Source organism: Sinohyriopsis cumingii, chromosome 8 (genome assembly GCF_028554795.1).
Source record: "Sinohyriopsis cumingii isolate HCF-2022 chromosome 8, ASM2855479v2, whole genome shotgun sequence".
Lineage (NCBI taxonomy): Eukaryota > Metazoa > Mollusca > Bivalvia > Unionida > Unionidae > Sinohyriopsis > Sinohyriopsis cumingii.
In genome coordinates, this window is record NC_142968.1 from 109,661,377 (window position 1) to 109,677,237 (window position 15,861).

The window sequence follows — 15,861 nt, forward strand, 5'->3', positions numbered from 1 at the left end:
ATGTAGTGCATTTCCCTTGCTCGGCTATCCCACTCGCATAAGAAACACATGTATTTTGTATATCCTTGCTGCAGTCCCATTAAAAGGGCAACTACCTTCAAATCACCACAGAGGTGCCAGCTGTACTTGTTATACTCAATGGAATTCAGTAGCTGCCTTAAGTTATCGTATGTCTCTTTCATGTGGACAGCATACGCTACTGGAATAGATGGAAGAATGTTTCCATTGTGCAAAAGCACAGCCTTGAGACTCAGTTTCGAAGAGTCCACAAATAGTCTCCATTCTTGTGGGTCATGAGTGATTTTTAAAGCATTCATGAGGCCCTCAATATCGGAACAGAATATCAGATTACTTTCCTTTCTGAAGAAAGGCTCCAATTGCTGGTGGCGCTTTCGATATGCAGTAATTGTGACATCTTCTTCTAGAAGATTCCATTGTTGGAGTCTTGATCCTAGCAATTCTGCCTTGTTCTTTGATAAGTCCAAATCACGAATCAGGTCATTTAGTTCTTCCTGTGTTATTCTGTGTGGGGTTGATGATGCACCACAGTGAAAATCTGGATCACTGCATGCTGATGGACCAGGAGAAGAACAGGTCGACTCACCTTTGTCTTCGTCAGATGAATCAAGAGAATATTCTGCTGGAGGTTCTGGAATAGGAAGTCCCTCACCATGTGGAACTGGTCTCAATGCAGACGGAATGTTTGGGTAGACTATTCTCGACTTCTTTCGCTTCGTTATTCCGCCGGAAAGAGGAGGAACCAAGCAGAAGTAACAGTCATTTAGGTGGTTGCTTGGCTCTCTCCACACCATTGGGACTGCAAACGGCATTGATGACCTTTTGCAATTCAACCACTGTGAAAGCTGTGTTGTACATGTAGCACAGCATATATGCGGAGCCCAAGGCTTGTCTTGGTCACCAACCTTGCATCCGAAGTAAAGATGATATGCCTTCTTCACTTGAGAATTGATACTTTTCTTCTGGTTGGCAAATGTCACTTCCCCACAAATATAGCAAAAATTGTCCGCGGTATTAACACACTTTCGAGGCATTACTGTTCTTTATTGTACGTAAATGGATAAAATAATAAGTTTTATGTAACAGTAGCTTGAACTGTCTCGCACAACGTCTAAAATATTTTAAATGCTGAACCTATCTGATTGGGCTTTATATAGTACACTGCTTACGTCAGCTTCAGCAGCCGCCTGGCATTAGTATAATAGGCCTACACATGTATAGTACACTGCTGACGTCAACTTACTTCAGCAGCCGCATGGCATTAGTATTGCATTGCATCAGAAAATGATGCAATCAACTGTGGATGATGTGAGCATGATGGTATTATGCAATGTTACATCATTATTCCGGATGTTGCTGCAGTCCTACTGGAGAAATTTACACAGTGAAACATAGAAAATGAGGTATATGAATATCTTCAAAACGAGAGCCAATACAAATTTTTCACGGTTATATTCGTGTTCGGCACACCAAAATACTACAGATTAGGGCCTTTTCAAGTCAGTAATGATTTCACTGTTGACCAGTGTTATTATTATTACTATTATATATATATATATATATATATATATATATATATATATATATATATATATATATATATATATATATATATATATATATATATATATATTGAGTGCCTTCCTCAAACAGACTGTTCCATTTTTCAGTGACACTTGAATCGCATACACATGGCTGTTCTGAATGTAACGTTTCTGTCACGTTTGGTAAACTCAAGAAGGATAATATATTCTATATCGAGGGAAACAAATATAGTGCAAATTATACACGGTTAACATAGTTTATCACATAGATATATCACGGACACCTTTCTCGACAACAGCCTGGGAAACTCCTTTGGCATTCTTATTTATTTTGCCTGATCCTCTGGAAACAACATTGCGAAACATCGTAGAGCACATTTTGGGTCGTACTTCCGCGTATTCATTGATTGGCTTTATCTTTGAATTTATCCACGACTTTCTTGCTTCCTACTTGGTATCAAACTCGCACTGAACGACGGCGCACCCTTGTCCGAATAGCCTTAGATGTAATAATAAGCATTGGTAACGAGTCCATGTCCATGTACATATTGGTGTGGTCGTGATATTACAAACTGACCATGTCATAATACTAGAATTCGTACATTAACAATTTAGACAAGTCACGTAAAGACGCTCCAAATTAGGTGGGCTTTGTCAACTTCAGTTTTAATTTTTATTGTGGACGGCACAGAGTCCGACGTCAAATATTCTTAGGCGAATCGAATGCGCGATCCGCTCAGCCTGCCAAGTTTGCCCTGAAAACTTAAATGCGAATTATTCATGAGTTTAAAGAAGTCGTTCTCAAACTCGTTTGACGGAGGATTTCTCGGGTCGGTGATCGTCTAGATGTACGGTGACATCCACGTACACCGACGAAACCGGAGCACCCGGTGAACCAGCAGCACACGCATCCACAATTGAAGCAGGGGTTTTGCATGAAATAATTGTTCAGCTTCGGAACCAGTTTGGTGGATTCCGTGAATGTACGCCGGGATTACTTCACAATCAGCATTGGTACGTGGATAGCCTCGTGCGGGTCATCAACATTATTTTCGGTGAGAACGGATAATTGTTGTATGCATAATAACACTGATCTGATTATTCCAATTCTAATTTTAAGAACCAGGTGATGGCGCTTTTGCTATAGTACTCGTGTACAAGTTTGCCTATCTCAACTTGTGTGAGATTGCTCCATATAAACTGACCAACGCCCATTAGAAGCCCGTCGCACCGGTTGTTCTCTTCCAGATACATGATGTAACTGATTAGGAGGGTGTGATCATATCCGTTCACGCTCGGGTCATTCGACATTAAATCCCGCTTTTCCAAGAGTATTTCAAAGTAGTAGGACCACAATAACCTATTATTAGTAAGGAAATCTAAAGCTTTGGCACATTTAAGAGTTTCAGTATTTGTATGATTTACTTATATATACAAATCTCTATAAGTGGCGGCTTGTTTTTGATGATCAGATAATCATTAACCGTGCTTTCTGTAAATTTAAGGTAAATGAATTGTCATATATCCATTTCATAGCACATTGTAAATCTTTAGTGTTTCCTCGCAAATGCTAATCTCTTTATCGATAATACATTGTGATGTATTTATATGCATACCACCACACTCAAGACGGTTTGAAGCACTTTACGCAATGAAAAAGAGACACCCTAGAATTAATACCGGTGTCACTCCGATCGAGATTTCTGTTACATCCGAGACAGTATGCATCCAACTAACAGCGTATATTCTAATATTGAGATAAGATGACAACCATCGCACTGCTACTTTGTGGCCTGAAGAGGTTAGGATTCCTTAGGCGTGTTCACTTCTGCTAGGAACACCGTGGATACTAACGATTATCTTGCAATATATGAAATATTAGCAAAGATTAAAATATTTCATATTGTGCGACAAAGATAATAATTTGTGTTCACGTGACTGTTTCTTATTTTGCAACTTTATCCAAGTTTTCAGCACAGTAGAATGATGAGTGGTGCTTCATACTAATTCTCAAAGCTAGTTTTCATCTTGAGCAACCGGAATAAAGCTAGAGAGGATTGTTGTTCCCATTTTGCGGTAGAAAATTAGACTTTGTTTAGAATGTAAGCTTAATTTAAAATCAGAATGAACTTATCACCCAATGTTTATAATGTGCCTCACACAGAAATTTAACAATGTCTTCCTTAAAAGATTATAGTAACAAATGTAAGTCTTTCAAAGTCGTTTTCTTCTTATACTATGATTCAAAGTGTTTACGAATCGTGATTGATTCCAGGTCTCAATACTCAGTTGCTTCTGACGATGTAGGTAAGCTACATCGGCTCCTATGCGTTCGTTGCCTTCTGAGAATATTTAATTCACGTAACAACGAATCGTAATCAATAAAGCTAATTGCTTTTTTAAAAGTAGTTTTTTGTTGATTATTTTTGTATTTCTGGAAAGGGCTCGTTGTTACATGACAAAATAACACTTGGTTTTAAGGTTCAGACAATTGGACTAGATAATAAATAATATCTTTCATTGAATGTGCCTTATTGGAAAGAGATATAATATAACGATATAACGAACATTATTATGACTCATGAATATGGGTAGGAATGCTAATTTATCTGTACAAGCATGAAACAGTTGTGATACGATTATTACATTTTATATGAACATTGCATAGCTTCATCTAAGAAAGGAATTTTTCACGACTTAGTTGTTCCGTCAATGTGCGCTGTGCTGGCTATATTAACACTCCTCAAATACAATCTCCGCCCCGTAAAGATGTTTCTTTTACGGATCTTCCTTTAAAAGTATAATAATACAATGTATTTAAAAAAAGAAGTAACAGTTTACAAATCAAAATATTTAAATGTAACAATGTAAACACCGTCATCGAAGCACCACAGAGAACCACTTTTGGTATGATGGTCTTGTTCTACTTAGAATCTGTGCGCATGTCCATGACGATCCAAGCCACAGTATACCAGAAACACACCTGCACTTTCACACTGTCACTGAAGGCTGTATAGAAGGTCCCTATAATCTACTTTTGGTACAGTGATGAAATAGCTCTCGTGATGTATGCACATATTAAAAAGATACAAAAACTATTTTTAACCTTGACCAAATTATTTTCGGTGTTCATTGTTAAAGCAAACAATGAAGACAACGACAAAATTTTCTACAACTTTGTAAATTCCCAGGATGGAAAAGATAGCATTAGAACATATCATTTAGCCTTACATATTTGCTTATGATTTCGCCAGTCTCTTGTTTGGCACTCCCTGCTACAGTAGAATGCAGATTGGCATCTTGCACAGCGCTTCATGTTTGGGGCTTTTTTTGAGCAGCTAGAGCATACATTTTCAGGCTTTTCAAGCCTTTTCATAGCAGATGAATGGCTCCTACTTGTATGTATGTCGACTGTGCCTGCATAACAAGAGATAACATGTCTACAACCAATTGTGATTACGTATTAATTTACTAAAGAGTAAACACTTAATTACTGCCATGTATAATACGACGCAAATGCCGTGTGAGCATCACAATTGTCTTTTATTCACGATTCTAAGGAGACAGAAATCTGAAGATAGATTGCGCATGCTGAATATCGAAATATTTTAGGACAATCATGCACAGGAAACCTTTGTCTAGACAGTGACAAAAATACAAATTCCTGTGATTGTATTAAGTATTTTAAGACCATAAATTTAGAACCGTTTGCAGTTTACATTGCAATTACTATCTAGTATCATTCAACCATTACCCAAGAAGAAGACTATCGTGCTTCTCACAATGCCAATAAAATAACAGTTTTATTTTATTGTTTTCTAAGACGTCAGAATAAGACAGAATAATACAGATTGTGAAGAAGTTAACCTTCTCATTAGATTTTAACAAATCATTTCAGAAAGTCCCAAGATTTAAAGCGGCAAGACCCTTTTCCTGTGACAAAAAGATGACTAAACTTTTCAATGTATATATAGATGCTAAAGTACTTAAAAGAGGATTAAAGAATAAACATAACAGATCTTTGTCGAATTTTGGAAAGTTATGGCAGTATACATGAATAAATTATATATATATATATATATATATATATATATATATATATATATATATATATATATATATATATATATATATATATATATATATATATATATATATGAAACACATTGAGCAGTTCACGAGGCATAAGAGAAATGCTTTTTTGACTTACATGTTATTCTGTGATTTGTCCAGTCATCTTTCTGGCATTGTTTGCCGCAGTAGAATACTGATCTGCATCGCTTGCATGCTTTCAAGTCTGCTGAATGTTGCTTGCAGTTGGAGCATATTCTATGCGTTTCTACCAAATGTTGATGGGGAGATTAGTGTTTTTATTAATATTAAATCACTTATTCAAGGCATAAAACACAACAATGTGTTCTAAGACATATAAAGAATTTAAATGCAAATTTACTTCATGGCAAGCATTATTTGCACGTGTTATATCGATTTATATGTTACTTTCCTGTGTTACATAGCTGAATACCCAGGGAAAGATATCAATACTTACAATGTATTCCATGTATGACAATTTGTGCTGAATGAGAATATATAGTAAACTGAAGCGTGTAAGGTAGCCTGTTGTTGACAACCACGTGAAACATAAACGACTGATATATATTATATTTGCTTGAAAAATTCAAAAAAAATGGTTGAAGGTTCCTAAGTATTTCATTTGCTGATACTGCCACATAGTAGGACGACAGAAATGTGCTGCTACTAAAGAGCTACAAACTCATAAGTGTTACATTTATAATGTTATATCCAGTATCAAATTACAACTTTGTATGGAAGTATTGTGGAAAACCCGAGCTTTTCCAGCCTTTTAATCTTAATGACTAATTTGTCATTTCTGAATTCGTACTGTGTTCATGTAAACTATGTAAACTGCAACATTAAAATGGCATCTGTCATCACTGGTTTCTAACCCAAAGGCATTTGACGTAGATAATACCTGTAAAACTTTCGAACTGTCTTTGATAAACCATGCCAACGATTGCATACAATGGATGTAGGAAGGAGTTAAATCGCCATTGATATTTGTGATCCTCTTGCCGCTGCTGAGACTTCATTGTGTTCAGTTTTAGCCATTTTCGTAATAAGAGAGCTTCCTTGAAAAATAATACAAATCTGCACCTTCATAACTACTCTGACAATTTACTGTGGCAACGTTTTGACATTTTGTATTCTCGATTATGCTACTCTTTTAATTTAAATCATGTAGCGAATAGCCTGTCTGAAAGCAGGAAAATGCTCGAGTTTAAGTAAAAAGACATCCCGATATAAAACGTGTCTTGGTAAAACATTGATAACTGTCTTTGGGTCACTATAATGAGAGCTAGTGTATCACAGAGGCAAGAAAATAAGTTACAAATAAACATTGCAATTATAAGATATTGTTCCGTGCTCATTAAACTACATCCGTATAGTATTGGTAACTGAAAGAACATTTCTGCCTTTAATATACATTACAAAATTTTATTATCATATTTTCCCTTCTTATTTCAACGAATCAAATGCAAATATTTATATACAAAAGAGAGTGTTTAAAAGTACTTCATTTACCATTTTTGTAACTTGAAGCTGATCACCAGACAGTAGGCCAAGCATTAAGCAATATGTATCCACCTCCATCCTGGTAATTCTTCCTTCTTTGATATACTGGTTGACTCTCTCGAAATCAGTCCAAACGAGATTCAGAACTACTTTTCCGTCGATGATGTAACATTTGTCGTAAACGATGAAAATATCTTCCACATTGTGACCAAATCCTTGACCTGGATTTCTCTCGCTTACAACAATGAATAGAGCTCTAAACTTAAATCAAATAATAAGGAAATGTAATTTGTGACTGAAATAACCGTTATGTTACTATTATATTATGATCAGCATTATTTGAATTTTATTACTTGTCTGTTTGCTTTATTTTGTATATGATAATAAACAACATAAGTTAATGCAGACACATGATTCTTGACTAGTTATTGTGACTTTCTTGTCATAGTACAACAGCGATAAATCCACAGCTTCAAATTTTAATGAATAGATGCTCATTCAGTAGTTGATTTACAAAAATGTCAGTAATTACGTGCACTGAAATATATATATATATATATATATATATATATATATATATATATATATATATATATATATATATATATATATATATATATATATATATATATATATATATATATATATATATTGGGTAACTAGAAAACTACACAATTTTATGCAAGAAAAGGTCTCTAAACATATTTATGTACTTAGGTGTTGTTAATACAAATATACATGCATAAATTAACCGTCTGATATAAAATTGCAATTATAAATCCATGAAATGTTTCTTTTTACCAACAGCTTGCTTGGTGTTAATTTCTTTGCCCATTGTAGCATGTTAAGAACATGTGATGAAATATTCCTGCAATGATCATCTCTCGTTTTTCTGAAAGAAAAAGGGGTGATAAAATACATTTTTAAGAAATATAAATATCATATCAATTTTTGTGGATATAGAAAAGTAAGTATATTCCGATAAAAATATCATTACATCAAAAAGGACTTCAAGTTCCTTAAAGAATGCCAGGAATATTCGACATAAAAAAGCATTTCGTGCCTGAAGAAGCATAAATTAAATGCGAAACTAGTTGCACAGAATTTTCGGCGTTTGTGTTGTTTTTCATCACAATTCAGGAATATTCGACGACATTAACCATAGTATTCATTTTTCTGAAATTCTCTTGTGATGCATATTAGTTTTAGCATATTACGTTTTGTATATACAGAGTCGTAAAACTTGAAAATGTCTTACACAACCACAATGAGTAATGTGGTCTCGGCATGAGGTACATGATGGATAGAAGTTCTTCTATACAATAATTATAGGTTACTGCATTTGTATGGGAAAATATGAACGATTTTTGTTGGGATCAATACTACACAACCTTTGGAAGTACAGTATTCAACCAATAAAATGAGCTTGTCGCTTCCCATACAACAGCAATAACCTTTTTATTATATTATCATGTTTTACTCTACCTAAGGTTTAATTACACTACAAGAAACAAAGTAAATAACTTTATGCCATATTCCAAATTAATACACAACTGTAGACTCATCAATACACAATAACAATATTAAGTGGCACATAACTGGCACATAGCACGGCCCAGCGAGCTTTGAAATTGGTCGTGCGCTCGACATAAGTTTTAAAAACATTGTCGTTTTGGTCTACTTAAAATTGAAATTTATAGTTATATTATTAATGCATGTGAATTGCGGCAGTTTTTCCAGTTGGTCTGGAATAAATGAATTTGGTGATGGGTGGGTTGTCGATTCTACACAATTCCGCTGATTATGGACTGGATTTGTTAGCTGTGTCAATCCCACACTAAGTATATGTGTCTGTGTTTTGAGCAGGGAAGGGACGAATTTTGACTCAGCTGCGTGTATGCTTATGTTCTGTCAATGAATGGTTGGACTCATAATGTGGGAAACATTTGAACGTTTTCAGTTGTAAGTATCAGAAAGACGCTATGGAATATCGCGTTCAGTTCATTTTGAATGTAGTTTATTACAGTTGGAAATGTAGTCGAAATTACAGTACAGTTTCGCAGTGTGTACTCAAGCTTTAGAACCCATGACATAACTCATGTGATTCGGATTTGCAGAACTATAAAAGTATATTTTGAGGAAATTCATGATGCAAAAACGTAAGTATATTTAAAGAACACTTGTTTATGACTTGTCCCTTGCATGCTCTTTGTAGGGACGCCAACCTTGTTATGATCTGTATGGCATCCATCAATAAGCCTAAATCCGAAGCAATGTATCAACAAAGTTAACGCGGAAAATTACAAAGCAGCTAGTGTGTGACAATCCATTCAGCCAGCGGAAATAAGAATCCTTCATCGTCTTCGCCTATTATCTATAAGGCCCTTACTTTTCTACCAAAACTTCTTTTGCATTATGTTTCACAAATCAAGTACTTTCTCTGATAAAATGGTACACCTCTGATAGATATACAATAGCCCTTGCCCTGAGTATGCTTTTCAATGCTAGTTTTATATACCCCAGAGAACACTGGTCATAGTCTGAACCATTCCATTTACGGAAAGTTCGGAACATTTCTCCTATAAAAAAATGTTCAGAATGGTATTTTCAATTCTGCTTCTTTCGCGTTTGTTGTGGGCAATGCGAATATTACGTTCTTTAATTTGCTTGTTTGAAAGTTCCATTTGTGACTCAGTAAACACGTTCATATTGTTCACTTTATCATGTCCACTTTCCAATGAACGAAACAGCTGCTTCAGTTCATCCACAAACAAATCTTACAAACTAATACCTAAAGCGTCAACTACATGGATGTACATGGTTTGTTTACAAAGTAGTTCCTAATACACTATGCTATTTTAGACACACGTTTCGTGCACTTGCGTGCAATATCAAAGTGTTCAATATCGTAAAATAATGTACGATTTTGATAATGTACAGTTAACTGAGAAAAAAGGAGTATATAATAATACGATTTATTGGACCATGAAGAAAGTTTTTGGAAGACTGCTAAACACAGGTGAATTCTAATGCATGTTTGCCTGCGCCATATGAACCGAAGAAAATAATGCATGCTGCCTCGTGGCAAGTATATAGCATGCGATATAATTTTTGATAGATGTATAAACGGCGTTACTGATTTACCATTTGGCACCAGAATGCTCGATGGTCAATCTATTTGGTATAAAACATCCAATAGCAACGCTGCTGTGAAAGAAACTACTTTACAGAAACATGGACTATGTTAGCTATGAAGCAAACGGCAATTGTAAATATTAGTAATATATAAACGAGCTGAGACACTTGGTGATTTTAAGATGTTTGTTATGTCGATCATGCATAACAAATAACAAACTTAATCACTGATTAATTCAAAATTATTATTCTGGTGTTATCTACTTATGCAAAAATCAACATAAACACTAATTAATTCCCTTACTTCTGCATAAAACAAAAGAAAAAATAGTTCTTTACTACTTTACTACTGAAAAAATCTCAGTATCGGCAAATGATCGCAAATGATCCTTTCCTTTATACTACATAAAAACGGAAAGAATCACTTCAACAACTACTGGCAAAAATAGTACGCTTCTGTTATACCTTACTACTATTTAAACACTACATTACTAAGGTGATTCTAAAAATCTTACTACTAAATTACAGAAAACTGATAAATGATATAAATGTGGTTCTTCAAGATCACCATAAAATATGGAACGCATGAGTACTAGAAGTCAGCAATGCAAGCATGCCCCTTTCGGAAACATTGATCTGGATTGATCTTGAAGAGTTTGATTAATATATTCACAACATACATGTAGTTCGACCGACTTACTAAAACAAAATTGTACGTAAGTTTAAACCGGAAAATAAAGTATGCAATCAAAACAAGATAGAAAAAATGACAGACAACAAAGTATTAGAAATAATGCTTTTCTAAACAGACAGAAAAAACAAGAGTGAGTCGTGTACTTCGGACAAATATATAATTGATCACGATCTGATTGACCTAAGTGAATGCTGATTATTTTAATTCAGATTTCATCTATCCCAGTGACATGTAACATGTCTACAACTCTCTCTAAATACATGAAGATGAAGCTATAAATGACTGCATCGTAATCGACCGGCAAGCATTCAATTCTTGACTTAGTTGTGGGAAGTAATTACATGTACTACTATGGTCTCTGTTCTAGAATGTACCACCGATATATATGGGAAGTGTTTCGATATCAATTTTTGTTGTTACCTTTTGCTTTCATGCATTTGTAGGCAATATAGCACAACAGAACAGTACTTTGAATTAATTTGTGACTCATTTTATTTTATTTGCTGTATATGGACCACAGTCCACGCGAAGAGAAAAAACTCTTTAAAAAGTCTAAATAATGTTTCAGCTCTCTCACATATTAGTTACTTACATGTTTCAGAGAATTTTCAGACTATGTAATAAATTACATAATGAAATATTTACATTTGCATTGTCTTTTTCATAAAAATAGAGATACGAGAATGAGCAAAAGGCGAACATGAGATGTGTGCAGTTGTCTGTCATATTACGTCATATGTTATTACAAACGTTGGTACTATTACTGCCGATTCTGCAAGGTATATGATGTTGGATTTGTACTTGTATGACTATGATTGATCGCCGTAACAAGCATATAAACAAACACTTGAACCCAATTCACTTTTGCAAGCATATGTTTGTTACTACTGAGAATTATCCACGAATAAAATATTACTTACAGTACATGAAACGATATACAAGGCACAAAATATTAACCTTTCCTGATATATCTTGTTGCTGGCGATGAGTCTGGCAAATTTCGTTATAGTATTTCCTTCAGTGGGGTAGTGTTCTATGTCCAAACGTCTGTACTTCAAGATTAATGGACCCATCAAGACACCGAGATTTTTCTCTGCTGTTATTTGCAATGTGTTTTCATTCAGGATTAGGTCGGTGTGAACATCTTGTAATGGACATAGGAATTTGTGTGTTGATGAAAATCTAGATCAGAAAAATACAGAACACATAATTTTAAAATGTCCGAAATCCTCTTCTCCTCTTAACATCGCGACTCTTTATCCGAAGTGTGAAAACCGTCATGAGCGACATGTTTGATGTCTCGAATTGTGACACCTGTCGGTCCTAACTCTGAGTAATTGATTAATCGAAAAGCAGGTTGTGTTTATTTTTTGTCGCAAATCCAATAATTCACTTGCCATTTGATAATCCCGTATTTTATTCAATTAATGGCAGTAACTGTATGTAAGGTAGATTTGATAGCAGAAGGTCGGAAAATCATATAAACCCTTTGAAAGTTACATTCAAGTCACAGTGGTATTTTTAAAAAATCCATATGAAGTCACTTTGGTTTCAACAAGTTTCGTGTAAGTTTCATGAAGCGTGTTATTTCAAAATGGGATAATCTGTCAAGAGAAGTGATAATCAGTTGAAAAATAAACTAACGTATCAAGTGATCCATTGTCTCATTAAATCTAAAAAGCTGTAACGATCACGACAACGATAACTTTCACTATTGGTTGAGTCTTTGTTTTAAGCTGTGCCATTCATTCATTCATTCATCATTTGGTTTGGGGCTCAACAATACTGCAAGCCTATATAACGCCACAAATAAAGGTTATATGATATGGATTTATGCATGACATGCGGTTCGTTATCAACCAGTGAGGAAAAACAAAACGATGAGCTGGTGAGGATAATATATGAAGTATAATGATCAACTTGGAATGTAAAAAGTGGTTAGGGAGGACGATAAAGGAAAATTTAAGGTGATTGACGGTGAATATGTTGGTTATAAAATACTGAAAGGAAAGAGGTTGCACACACTCATCTATTGTTCGTATTTATCAGAAAGGGTGGAACCCACTGGTACTTTGCATTCCCTAATAGAAGGCAATTTTGATATAAAAGTGAGTTGACGATGTTTAGATCCAGACTGAGCAGGTCACTTTAGAAAGGAGATATTAAATTCTTAAAAGTTTACTTACTTATCACTTTTTATAATCACCTCTGTCGGATCTGAGCCAAGTTCAGCCTTGAAATTGGAGGAAATTTGGAGGCTTTCTTGCAGTTTCATGTGTATTTCATACCTGTTCTCATACTCCTTTACTGTCTGGAAAAGAAATAAATCTGTAATCAAAGACAAACCCAAATACAAAAACAGATTAAGATTATGTCTCTTTCATTCAACTCATAGCCATTTGTATGCTAATGTTCAAATTTTGCATTACTCCATAGCATACGAACAATTTCTCCAGGCGATAAACATCATAAAGATAAATGCTTTTAGTATAAAATCAGGTTTCAGTGCACATTTCATATCTTACAATTGTTTTCTCGCGTCATATCAACGGCTTTTATTATCCAAAGGTTGTAAGGCTCTAGTGTAATGGATGTATCAAATAATAAACAAACTTTCTAATAAACAAGTGAAAATACAGCGAATGAGGGAACACGAACAGTAATGTGGCACACGGTGAAGATATATATGTTAAGTGCCTTTATTCTTCAATATGTTGAACCTACATCAGCGGTTAAGTAGATTCCCTACACAGAGAAATATAATTTGCATTCATATTTCTAGTAATATTTCATGCACATTTATTTAAAACAATTTTCATAACATGATGTATAGAAACATTCTATTTTCCATTTATCGCATAAGATGGATTATGAAAACGCACCCTGAAAAAGCCAAATTATATATATATATATATATATATATATATATATATATATATATATATATATATATATATATATATATATATATATATATATATATATATATATATATATATATATATAGATAGATAGATAGATAGATAGATAGATAGATAGATATACGATTGTTGTACACCGATGAATTGAAATTTTATTTACTAATTTTACCAGACAATTTCCGATATCCCTTACTGGCACTGGTTTGGAGGATACGGGCATGCGACCCATAATCTGCACCCTGCTATCATTCTTAATTGACATCGATACAAATACCGGATATAGGTCATAAAAATTTGACGATATTGACAGGCTGGCTGAATTGTTCAAGGAGTTCCAGACTTTAGACGGTAACAAGAATGTGATCTTTCCTGTCATGTCGTAGGCTATCGATGTGAGGAAGTACCATGGATCACTTGGCGAGATCTATAGATCGGAAAAACAGACGATAGATAAATAAACATTTAAAATAGAAAGATAAACACACACACAAACACAGACACGCGCAGAGAGACACATACACACACACGGATATATGTTTTGCTGAGGTAATTGAAGAAAAGTACATGCGCGACCGGCTAGCCTAGTCTGGACAGGATTTTATCCGGCATTAATATAGATGCGAGTATGGCATGCTGACTACTGAGCAACGTGCACAGATATTTAGCGAGACAAATGAATTAAGATTATTTTAAATAATACTTTATATTATTTTTGTAAATCAAACGATTTTTTGCCATTTTATGTAATTGAAAATCAAAATCTCTTTTGATATCAGAATTCAAGCAGTGTATTCAATATAAATGTGCCATAATCTAACATCAAATTGCCGAGCCTAAACTGTCTTCTATTCTTGATGCTTGGTTTCTTAAAAGGAAACATTCTAATCCTTTAAATTTTAATTTTCTCTACTTTTTATGTCAATTTCTCTAAAAAGTATTTTATTTTCATCATTCCCCACAGGAGTATTATATTTTGAAGTTCTGTAATTCAAGCTTAAGTTTGGTGATTTGATTCTTGATAGAAATTATTTTATTGATACAAACCACAGAACTGGTCCATGATAATCTATCCAAAACGTTCATGTAGATCTTTCCTACATAGAGAGCTCCAATGCCCATTTCTGTATCTTGAGGTGGTTGTGCCTGGATTCCTAATAGCAAAATTTCTGCTTCTTCCTGATCTAATGAAAATTAATAAACAGCATAAATAGCGACATATGCATTCAAATAATGACATTAAGTGATCATTAGTCAACAATCTTATATTCTCTTCAAACTACTCGTTTTCAAAGACAATACATGTTATGCACAACATTAGTCTTTCATTTCAAAATTGTGTCTGTTTTCATAACAATTTCCATTCAGATTGTCCCCGAAATGAGCCTACATTTGATAACTTAATTTATATCCTTAATCGTTTTTATACCAATAAAGTGACTTTCTGATTATAATACAAATCCTTAACAGTTTAAATTAATATGTACTAAAGCGAGGAAATATTCACAGTATTTGCGGCTATGTAGACGACTTTTTAGACGACTATTTATCTAATGCAATTTGCATTTAATCTCACATCACACTTCAGGCGAAATTCACGATACGTACAATAACCGTATGGTGTAACTAACCTCATTTAACACGCCTTACGAACATCCATCATGTCAATAATATTATAGAGATATTGAAAGAAGAATCATGCAATATATATATATATATATTCGACTCTCAGATGATTCGTATCTGAACAGTCAATCAGTTTCTTCCTATGAGCAGCGACGTTCTTAATGCAGTGCTCATGTTGGTCAGTGTTTTTACGCAATGGGCAACAGTAAGGAGTATAGGCTGATTTATTTTAAAATTCAGCACAGTGGAGATAACTGGTAAAAAGAGGTAGGGGAATTGGGTTTGATTAATGTAAAACATGAACGTACTTCATTAATATAATAGACGCGAT

At 34.3% G+C, this 15,861-nt stretch overlaps 1 protein-coding gene across 6 annotated transcripts in view; it reads right to left on the reverse strand.

Moving 5' to 3' along the window:
- LOC149794364 (uncharacterized) overlaps positions 1-15,861 on the reverse strand; it is a 78,481-nt gene that overhangs the window by 9,609 nt on the left and 53,011 nt on the right. The window contains exons 9-17 of one of the 6 annotated variants that reach the window (XM_089968532.1): positions 14,952-15,088; positions 14,101-14,331; positions 13,173-13,297; positions 11,944-12,168; positions 7,959-8,049; positions 7,167-7,418; positions 6,556-6,712; positions 5,773-5,901; positions 4,794-4,979 (exon numbers count right to left, since the gene is read on the reverse strand). In XM_089968532.1, coding sequence (XP_089824658.1) covers positions 4,794-4,979; positions 5,773-5,901; positions 6,556-6,712; positions 7,167-7,418; positions 7,959-8,049; positions 11,944-12,168; positions 13,173-13,297; positions 14,101-14,331; positions 14,952-15,088 — 1,533 coding nt within the window. Of the gene's footprint in view, positions 1-4,793; positions 4,980-5,772; positions 5,902-6,555; positions 6,713-7,166; positions 7,419-7,958; positions 8,050-11,943; positions 12,169-13,172; positions 13,298-14,067; positions 14,332-14,951; positions 15,089-15,861 lie in introns of all 6 variants that reach the window. The other 5 variants (XM_089968531.1, XM_089968530.1, XM_089968533.1 and 2 more) reach the window with 5 other exon arrangements.